Source organism: Condylostylus longicornis, unplaced genomic scaffold (assembly GCF_029603195.1).
Source record: "Condylostylus longicornis isolate FDR11 unplaced genomic scaffold, ASM2960319v2 ptg000031l, whole genome shotgun sequence".
Classification (NCBI taxonomy): Eukaryota; Metazoa; Arthropoda; class Insecta; order Diptera; family Dolichopodidae; genus Condylostylus; species Condylostylus longicornis.
Genome location: NW_026578000.1, coordinates 5,872,068 through 5,883,863, shown reverse-complemented (window position 1 = coordinate 5,883,863; position 11,796 = coordinate 5,872,068). Strand labels below are relative to the sequence as shown.

The 11,796-nt window shown below is 26.0% G+C and overlaps 1 protein-coding gene across 1 annotated transcript; it reads right to left on the bottom strand.

Moving 5' to 3' along the window:
* Window positions 1-1,161: 1,161 nt before the first annotated feature.
* Window positions 1,162-4,708, bottom strand: LOC129608420 (serine protease snake-like). The gene is made up of 8 exons (XM_055519911.1): window positions 4,644-4,708; window positions 3,797-3,839; window positions 3,334-3,559; window positions 2,633-2,754; window positions 2,203-2,318; window positions 1,941-2,105; window positions 1,617-1,869; window positions 1,162-1,445 (listed from the first exon to the last, which is right to left on the bottom strand). The coding sequence occupies exons 1-8, from the start codon at window positions 4,706-4,708 to the stop codon at window positions 1,230-1,232; spliced, it is 1,206 nt and encodes a 401-aa protein (XP_055375886.1). The 3' UTR covers window positions 1,162-1,229.
* Between the last annotated feature and the right edge of the window lie 7,088 nt (window positions 4,709-11,796).

The window sequence follows — 11,796 nt, the reverse complement described above, 5'->3', positions numbered from 1 at the left end:
AGCGAAAATTTTTATTAAATTCTAATACAAACATAGAAGCATACTCATTACTCAAATTCAAATTACTTGTAGGGAAATTGCAATTTTACGGACATTCCTGTTTATTGGTATGGAGTTTTGGTTTGCATAAAATTATTCCCAATAGATCGGACAAGATAGAATATAAGAGAACGATATGGTAAAAAAAATTTATTCGAATTTTCTTGGTTTCTCTATTGGGTTATTTTTCTTTGTTTATTTTTTTGTTTTATTTTTTATTCTCCGGATCTTATCAAAAAACTCATTAATCATTATGATATTCTCTTTATAAACATTATTATCTCTCTTCTTTTAATCGTTCTGATTAACACTCTTATATAAAAAAGAAAAATTCTGAATCAATATTGAGAACAAAAATGAATAAAATTCTCTATTATAATAAGTATTAGATAATTTTTCAGAGCGCAAAAATATCCTTGAAAAATATTTATTTTGTATTGTGTCCTTTTTACTCTTGATTTTTATTTTGCTATTTTATTCTGGTAGATCATTAATCTTTTGAAAATATTCTTGCTATTTGAAACGCATCAGGTAATTATTATCATTGTATTGAATTCGAATAATTTATGTATGTGTGTATTTATATGAGTATCCATATTTTGGTTCTATAGGGTTCTAAAATATTGGTTTTGATTTCTTCTAGTTTGTATATAAAAGTTTGTATATAACAGTTTGTACTACTGGCAAAATACAAGAGAAGCAAAGTTAATAAATTTAATGCCATTATCATTTTGTGCTCAATTAATATTGATTTCAAAATAATTTTGTTATTGTGCGATAAATAAATTTCTCTGTATTCCAAATGGTTTTGTATTTTTGAATAAAATATGAATAAATTCGATTTTTGTTGTTTTTTTCAATAATTAATGGATTTTTAATATAGAAAAATTAATAAATGTCTATTAAATGGACAATATTTTATAGTAGGTATTTTGCTATTTCTAATGGAAAATTAAATAGAGTATTGCCAATTAGATGAGAAAAATTGTTACTTTGACAACAGCTGCTAGTCCAATAAATTGCACTTGTGATGTCTTGTTATTGGCATTATGGTTATAAACTAAAAATGACTGAATACTGCACCAAATTTCAGTATGTGAATAGATCCAACCCCTTCCTCTTGCATGTTGTATGATAAAATTTTAACTTTAAAACCAATAAAACCTTAAAATTTATTTGTTAATTTAAATTTATTTTTTCCCATTATAATAATTAAAATCTTGTTGATATTGTTCTGTCGCTGGCCAAACTATACTTTCAATCCAATCTAAATATGAAAAAACTTTTGTATAAACACCTGGTATTTGTCCAGCGCATGTTGATCCAAATGATGTTACACCTATTATAAAATATCTTGCTCTACGTCTACCCGGTAATATAATTTCTAATGGTCCACCTGAATCGCCCTATTGGAAAAATCAATTAAAATCAAAATTAATTAAAATTAAAATAAATTATTTTAAAATTTGATATTAATGTATATTAAATAATGTACCCGAGATATAAAACCGAACTGCTCTCATTAACAGAAGAATAATTTATATTCTCAGGGCACTGATATTAATAAAAATTATTACCTGACATGTATCACGATGTTGTTCATTGTCAATTGCACAAATTTGATTATTTAAAATTCCATCTGGTGTTTCTGATGTACGTGGTAATCTTTTATTACATTCATTATTATTAATTATTGTTAAATTGAAAAATGTTAAAACATTTGTTGGTGTTTTACCAAATTTTGTTGAACCGTAACCTAATGCAAAAACTTTTTCAAATGGTATTTCATCTGATGCCCATAATCTTGCCGGCCGAACATGTTTTGTAAAACTAAAGTATTATATAAAAGGGAAATTTTAAATTGAGTTTCATTCATTTCATGAATATTAATTGAAACTTACACAGCTGGTCGAGCTAATCTTATTAAAGCTATATCATAATAATCTAAATTATTTTTATAATTTGGATGACGATAAATATTTGCAATACGAAATCTTTGTGTTGCAACTGTATCTTCTCTTACTTCTAAATTTACATCACCAATTTTAACCCAATTTGGTGGTTCTCTAAAAAAATACAAGAAAATGTTTGAAAAAATAGTACTGTAAAAAATTTAATTATTACAAATTATTTAATTTTTATGCAGTAAATTGGAATATTTACCCTCCAAAATCTGTACAGTGTGCTGCAGTTAATACAAAAAAAATATCTATTAAGCTACCACCACATTTCCAATGAGAATTTCCAGGACCACGTGCTGTTTTAATGCCAATTACAGCCTAAAAATTTAACAAAAACAAAATATTAATTTTGTATGCTATAATTATTTGTTTGTTATTAAAAAATTCGGTTATTATATTAAAACTATGATATCATAAAAGTTATTCTTAATTTCTTCAAAAATTCAATTACAATTTTAAGATCTAAAATAATTTATCTATGGTATAAGTTCTTAAACAAAAATCGGTTCAATCTAGTTTAAACCAGAACAATATTGTTGTAAAAGAAATGGTTTTTAACAAAACCAGTTTTTAATTGAGTATATTTATAATTGAGCTCTTTATGAATAGAATTAAAAAGTTCAATTTCTTACAATATGTGGAAATTCTCCTGGAGCTGCAATAACTCTTCCATTTAAATCTTCAGCTGACAGAATATCACTGTTTTCATCATAATTTTCATTACCATAAATTCTTCTCATGTACTCCAAGAATTCTAAAATTTATATAACAGTAAAAAATTTTATTCAATATGTAATTTTTTCGTTGAGTTTTCAACTGCACAATAAAACTTTTTCCAATCGATTTTCAAAATTTATGGACCAATAAAATATCATTTTCACACAACTTGATTTTGTAATCCCTGCACAATAGTCTAAATTTATAAGTTCTGATTTCGAAATATCTTGCGTAGATTGGTACATTTTACTGTTTGCTGAACTATAAAGTTCAGTTGGTAAGTATTACTCGTTGTGTTGGTTGGTCACCTAAATAATATTGACTAATTAAGCAACATTATCGTTATTTTGAAGTCAAAAATGATTGTTCGCTTTTCTAGGTTTTAATTAAACATTATCTACCACATTGAAAAATTTTTAGAATCGAAATTTTAAGAAAGTTTTGAATAAAATAAATGAATCATCTATGAATCCGGCTGTTTTTTTGTACAACATCTTCTGTACACCTTAATATAGTAATTTTGCTTATATAATATTATTTCAACTGGAAATAGCTTAGATTGTACTAGGTCGATTAGGAATTACAAAAATTATTTTTTGACTGAAAAATAACCTACTAATTTGACTGATACGTTTCTGTCTTTCACCATAAATTCCAGTACCCCAACCATTTGGTCGAAACCCTGAATAACCAGCTAATATTGGATTAAATATATTTCCCTGTTGTTGTTGTCTAAATGGTCTTCTACGATTTTGAAATTGATTAAAATTTTTTTGTATTGGAATTTGTTGAGGATTAATACCATAACCATTCTGAACAGCATTATTATTAACTGTATTTTGCTGAAAATTATTATTTATGCCATTACCATTAAATATATAAAAACCATTTAAATAAGGATTGTCTATTGGTAAACTATAACCACCATTGTTATTATTATTAATTGATGTTAAAAAATTATTTTGATTTGCATTATTTGCCGCTAATATAGCATTATTTACTGCAATATTATGATTTTGTATAGCATGAGCTCTGGCAGCTGCTAAATTACGTTGACGATTAAAAAATTGTGGATGTACCTGATTTGGAAAAATTATTCTTCCTTGTGGATTACGTTTATTTCTTAATAAATTATTAAATATTATATTTGAATTATTTTTTATTATTATAGATTCTATACAAAAATAATTTAGTAAATTTATATTAATAAAAATTTTAATGAAAATTTTATTATTTAACATTTTTTATAATATTTTCAAAAACTTTATATCCACACATTTTTAAGTCTCGTAAACAACTAACATAAAATATTTGTTTAAAATTAAAAAGCTCAAAGAATTTTGTTCTCTTGATTCTTGAAAGCTTCTTAAAAATGACAATCAAAAACAAAAAATAAACAAGTTTAATTTGTTTTGTTTGTAATTTTTATTTGTTATGGGAAATCACCTGCGGAACTGGATTTTAAAGAAAACGAGACAAAAGCAGAACAAAATTTTGATTCTGCGGTTATCTTTATGCTTTATAAAACAACTAGAATAAGAAGAAGAGCAAATGAAAAGTTGAAAATATAAAATTTATGCGATATTTGAGCGAGCGTGATTAATTATTTAATTATCACTTTCAATGAACCGAATTGAAAATACAAACAAAATACGAAAAAAACAAATGTGATATATTGTTGTTTTCTACGTCACAACTCAACTTGATTCTTAAACAATAGCGAATTTTTATTTAGTTTTTGTTACATCATGGCAATAACCCGACGAAACAAATATAATATTAACCATTCTATATTATTGTGTTGCGTAAAATGTACGAAATTTTATAAAATTTTTCATTTCGACATAAACGACTTGACACTGACACAACATTTTTCAGAATTTTTACCAGATTTTTCTGCATTCCAATAAAATTTTTTGTTTTTACTTAATTTTATTGAAGAGAGATGTGGGCAAAGGAACTCTTCGGTTCCGATCACCGCAGCCAGTCATGGCTTATTGTAGCCCTTCCATATCCTTTTTATACTACCGCGGTGCCAAGTAAATACTCGGAGATGTCCTTTAGGGAGTTTGTTGCGAGCTCTTCAACACTGAGAAATGTCCGAACAAACCATCTCCGCCTCCTGTAACAGAGTAGAACATTCACATAAAATATGTACGGTCGTTTTCTCATCGTCCCGGCCGAATTTACCTAAAAGGGAGTTCGATTTGTCCAGTTTGCTAAGGGGATATTTCATCGCAGTGAAGAAGCTAACAATAACACGAAACCGACTGATGCCACTTTTTCCAGTGCGAGCACACTGTGTCAACTGTGACATCTAAGCAGGTTTGTGGCTGTCAACAGAATGTAGAAGTGCAATGGCGGCAATCCAATGAATGACTTCAAGACAGCGGTTTTGAGCCGTTGGCATTGCTCAAGTTACATCATATTCACTTAAAAGGCAGTTATTTTGCTTACTGTGTTAGGAACACATTTCGAATTTTGTTCAATTCCTTAGCTCGAATCGAAGCATATGTGATTCGCTGGCTCGTCTGCCACCCCTTCAATTTCTTCCTATATTTATATGTAGGCAGAAATTGATATGTTGCGACAATATATTGTGATTCTGAAAGCATGCCTAAATTTTACATTTTAACATGTAATTGTGCATATTTTGTGCACAAATTATATAGGCAAACTTGAACTTGTACAAAATATCTTTTGTTTATGTAAAATACTATTGTCATAAAGTACTATTCATTTTGTACGTAATATTTATTGACGTAATGTCAATAAAGTTTTTTTTTTCATAGAAATATAATTGACATTCGATTGACATTTAGACCCTTATGTGTATTAGCATATTTTATAAAAACACGTTTATTTTTTTTACTATTGTCAAAAAAAATTAATTATGGTAAACAGGTTTTTAATAAACACTTTAGATTGAATAGTTCAAAAAAAAAAAAAAATTTGCCGTTTTGGTTATGGTTTTTTGGTCATCTTAATCGTGATTATTGTTTATTAAGCTAAAATATTTTGTATAATATTATAAGAGTTATATGAGTGTACTAATTTAAATGTAGTAGTTACGAGTATTAATTGCAATAAATTTTTTGAATTCTTTTACATTTAAATGTAGTCTGTCTGCATTTACTGTTTTTTGTATGCTTTCTCTTAACTTAGTACAATTATTAGTTAGACTAATAGCTTGTTAAAATTGTGGCAATTATTACAATAGATTTCGAATTGACGCAGATGAATTGTAGACATACCACTAATAACACAATATTGCAACTTTTCATGCAAAGTAAGATCTTTCAAAACGTAAGTTTTTACAAATTTGGGTCATACTCCAGCAGTTGAAAGAGCCACTTCTCATGGTGTGCACATTTTAAGTTTATAAAATTAATTTCCTTAAGCTAAATTTGCGTAGATAGTCGACGCGGCAGCCAGTCTCCCATTTCCGCAGACAGTAGTCAAGTTTAAAATCAATTTTCATTGTCCCTTTCTCTTTAGTGGACGTCAATAGCTTGTTTGCCCTCTTATGGTACAGATCACCTCATCTTCTTGGTATTTCTGTTCTTTTTACATGATTTGTTCTGTTCACAGTAAATTTATTCACGTATGATTTTGGCGGACGGACAAATAAGAAAAGAGAATATTCGATTTCAAAATCTTAAGAAATTGATACTGCAATCAATAGGTAAGTTGCCATAAAAAACGTTTCTTAATATTTAATGAAAATTTTGAAAATATTCAAAAAAATTTAATTTTTCAGTAAGAATCTTCTTAAAAAATTGTTGTATTTGCATTTTGCTTATGCATTGATAACTTTCCGTATAACCATAAATTTTTTATTTTTCAAAAATTTTTCTCATTCTCCATTTTTATTGTTATTTTATTATAAAATTTTAAATATCAACATAAAGTCAGAGAAATATATACGATTTAACTTTTTAATCTCATTTGAAATTTTGAAATGATTGAATGTTAAAATTTTTGTTTTTATTTTGACAAAATGCTGATTGAAACGTTCACTAAAGTATGATGTATAAGTTGGTTTGTATATGCACCTACATAAATACATGTGAGTAATATATGAGTATATGTATAAATATTTGAATTTTTTTTTTGTGATAAATTACAATCAAAATTTGACACATTGATACACGATGTTTGCGACAATAATTCAATTTTATTTTCTCTTAAAATCAAAATTGAAACTCTTATATTTATCCAATACTGTTATATTTTTCACTCTCGATTCATATAAATCCTTCACAAATTGAATTATAACAAAAAAATTCAGTCATATATGTACATATGTATTTAAAATTTTTTTTTTTATTGTTATATTGTTTTTCATTATATTAAACTGAGTGGACGTTATCATCCTATAGCAGTTCAGTATAGGTGTACTATAACTATACCTTAACTTGTGAAAATTCTGTTGTCATATAAAAAAAAAAAAAAAATAAATTTATTGAGCGCATCTGCATTGAGTCGAACAAATAGTCGATATTTGTGGTGATTTTAGTGGTATTGCATGCATTATATTGATTTTAGTCATTCATACTTTTAGATTACTTAATGAGAATTTATTGAGAATCGAACACTATATATGTTTTATGATGAACATATATTGTATGTATATGAAATTCAGGTTTAATACGAGTATGTGTGTATAATATGGTTTTTAACGTTTATCAGTTTTTATGATAATTTTCATCAAAAATTTATATTAATTTCGATAGAAATAAATGAAATTAAAATCATTTTTTTTTTTCGTGGAAATTTTTTAATTAATTTTTTTTTTTCGTTTTACATTTAATTTTGCCGGGAGCTTTCGTATTAATTGGATTTTTCGGGTAATTCAACACAAATGTAATTGTAGTACATATGTTAAAAAGAAATTAACAAGTTATTTCGCAATATATTTTATAACTTTCTTAAAAGGCAAATTATTAAATCAGAGATGAAAAGCAAATCCATCGAACTGATCGATGCAGTTTATATATTTCGAACTCTCTTATGTTTAAATTCAAAGAGAGGTACTATTCAATGACATTTATGATTGACAGAAAAAGTGTGTAAAGTGATGTGTAAAAGCTTTCAACACCATAAAGAGTGTTAATTGACAGATAAAATTACTGTTTTCGAAAGAATTTTGCAAGAACTGGTGCCAACTAGATATTGCAATTATCATTTATACTAAAGTATTTAGATAATTAATTTTGAATGTCACAAGTGTCATATTATGTATATGAAATTCTTTTTGAACTTGAAAGCTTTTTCAGCAACACGATTCAATACATTTGCGAACTTAATGTGCATAACAACGGGTTTCATATCAATTTTTCTCTCTTTGAAAACATTTTGTCAGAACTATTAATCAATCAAAGTTTCGTAATTGTTATTTTTTTTATAAAAATATTAAGGACTACTATCACGGTGATCTCTTGTGTGTATTTGATTGTATGCATTTTCGAAATGATTTTTTTTTACTATCTTCGTTATATTTATTTGCTGTCATTTTCTGTACCGTTATCTATATATACATATTTTAGTATGTGCATGTCATTTTTCATTTTAGTTTTGAATCTGTGAAATTAATCAAAATATATAATTTTTATTCAATTTGTCAATATTTTCAGTGCAGTATGATAAAAGGATGCATTAAAGTGTTGCCATATATTTTTTTTTTTTTTGCTCTTTTTCGTATAAACTTTTATTTTATCTATTATGAACACGTATACAATTTACATGTGATTTTTTATTGATTTTATGTCATACTGATTGGAAATTTAAAACGATGATTGATTATCACTTATTGAAGGAACTTCGTAAAGGTGGTATATTTGAGATTCTTTCAATTTTTTTTATCGAATGACTAATTGCATATTCCTTTTTTTTGTGTTTTCTTATTTGTATTTTGTTTACTTATGTTATTTGAATCCTTTTTAATGAATAATAAAACAAAGTTGTACTGAAAATGCCATATAACAATATTATATAACAGTAGCAATTTTTATGACGCCAACCATTTTTCATTGTGTTTGTATATGGAATTGTATACAACGGTAGTGTGTATGTTCGTATGCAAATCTATTAAACAGGAAGTTAAAAATAATGAGTTTTTTCTGCTATATAATTGAGAATTTTTTTTGTGACTTAATAATTTAAAGATATTGTGGGTGTGTTTGTTTGAATATTGTTTATAAAAATAATGATAGCGGTATGTCAAACTAATGTTTCCTTTCATTACGGCTTATACAAGACGGTTTTGAAAAAAGCTATTCCAGAAATTATTCCATAATCGGCGGGAACACTTTAAGATTAAACTATGCTCTGCAATTCTACATGAAAATTTTTGTTATTTATAAATGATCGTATGTATACCAAAAGCTTACCCTCTCAGGCTCCCACTCGAGCTCTTGAATTACCCTGTCAATTGCAAATATTTTTTATTAATTGAAATACATACGCAAGTTTAAATTATTTTTAGCTTTGAAAATGATCGTTTGGTCAATGCAACGGCGACACCTAAAATTGTTATCAGATTCTGTTTCCAAATAGGTAGCAGGAGGTATTAATATTATTTTTTTAAAAGAAAGAACTACGTAATATACCTGTGAAGGTCCTATTTTCGGAAAGAGAGTGAATTTCCTATGAACATATAGAAACGTATAAAACTTTGCCAATTAAACTTTAATTTTATTTATAATTTTCGCAATTTCTAATATTATAAATTTTCTTAAATTCTTTATAAGTTCAAATAAAACTTTAAATTGAAACAAAATTATTTTTATATTGGAAAAAATCATGAAGGAAAAAAGTTCTATAGCAATCATTTTGAGTTGTCAAATACAATAAACATTGATCATTTTTTTTTTATTTTCTTTTGTATTTTGTCATTCTTCCAAACTAAACGTCATATTTTTGTTTTCATCTCATTAAATTAAAATACTTACTATATGAAAAAAATATAATTCAAACCGAAATCTTATGATCTCATCATTTACACATCGAACAAGTTGAGGTTAAAATTAATTTCATTTTTACTACTTCTCTGACTTCTCATACTAAGTGGGAGAGAGTGTAAGTGAAATATGAATAAGAAAATATATATGAAAATAAATCGGTAGAATGACATATTTAAGAGACGTGTACTAAAAAGAAAAACCATATTCTAGTTTTATATTGAATGAGAGTTTTTATTCATGAATATTTGAATGAAGTGAGAAAAATAGGTAGGTAGAAAATTAAAAGCATATGATGATGATAGTTTGTTTTTTTTTATAATATTTTCCTTATTTTGTTATTCTGCTGATTTTCTCAACCAACTTTTATTTAAAGAATGCTATTTTTAAAGCATAAAACTAAAATTGTGTATTGTGTATTTAGGAAATCATCTCTTTTGTTCATCTACATAACCAACCATCATCTTTATACCTTATACCTAACCTATAACCTAGTTTTACTGCTTTTATAAATGAATTTATTTATAACTGTAAAAAAAAAAAGAACAAAAAAAAGATAATTTTTCTTTTCGTTTTTCTCTACTCAACGGTACTTGAGGATGTTTTCCATTAATTTTTTTGTTTGTATGAATTTCCCCTAGACATTTTTTTTTTCATAAAAAAAAATTCATTTTAATTTTTTGTTCACTTTCTATATAAGTTTTGCACACATTCATGTTCAATTACATGTGTATGAGAAAAACAGAGAAAGGAATGTTTATTCAATGTTATGTGAAAAAAAAAAAACAATTTACTGATGGCATAGAAATTTTTAATATAGAAATATTTAAAAGTTATGCAATATTCTTAGAATTTTATTTAAAAACTTGAAAATTTAATTATTAACCTAACATTATACGAGTAGTAACAATTAAAAACTTTTTAAAATTAATTTTTTAAACATTAAAAAATTAAAATTCTTCTTAGATGCACAACAAAGATTTTTTTCATTAATTATATAGTTTGATATGAGACAAAATACAGTTAAGCATAACATAACGAAAGATAAACGAATGAGAACGAAACAACGTTCATAAACATCGTAACATAATCAATGCACACAGCGTTCACAGCGAATATATCTGTTCTCTCTGTTCGTTTATAGTATGAGAAAAAAATTACAATACTCTTTTTAATTTTTAAAGAGTTCAATATAACTACGACGGTATCAGCTCAGGCGCCATTACGAAAGGCGGCATAATCTAAAAAATATAAATTTTATTATCTTAAATTTGCTTACAGTACTAAACAGAATCAAATTCTATATAAGCAAAATAATTAAAAGGGCTACATTAGAATCTATAGCTTAATAAATTTTTACCAGTGTATTTAATTTAAAATCGAACAGAAGAAAATTTTTTATTCTGGCCGCAGTTACACCGATGTGATTGCATTTTTACTTGTTTTAATGACTGATTATCATTTTCTTTATTGTTCTTTAATTCTAAAGCTCAAATTTTAATTTAAAAATATGAAAATTCAAGTTGACATAAGCGGGTTCCTGCAATGTAAAAACAGGCTACCAACTTTTTGAAAAAAAATTTCTAAAAGTTTTAATTGCAAGTCGGTACAACCACATAGAAAAAAATTGTTTTAGAAAAATTTTCCACTATTATCCGTTCTTTTCAATATGAAATCATGATTTTTCATTCCCACTTTTTATATATTTCAGTTTTTAAAGTGCATAGACACTTCATTTCAGTATAAAAATTATAACATGCTTGTAAATGTGTTCAGAAGAATACGAGTATGTTTAATTCAGGAAAAAAAAAGTATCTTATTCAAGAGCATTGAGCATTGATTCAATTTTAAAATCTGTAATTACACAAAATGTGTTGGAATAGTAAGATTTTTTTTTTGTTTTAAAAATAAATGAATCTTTTTCAATTTTGACACAATAATAATTGACCCAATTTTCAGAACTTTTGTAATTCATACACTTTTTGTATTATCATTTTGAAGGTTGTGGGTATATGGATTTAAACTTTTCTACTAAATAAATTTACCTATGACATTTTGGTTTTAATTTCTAAGAATGTAATCCATTACTCTTGTTATTTGGTTTAATTAAAGCAATT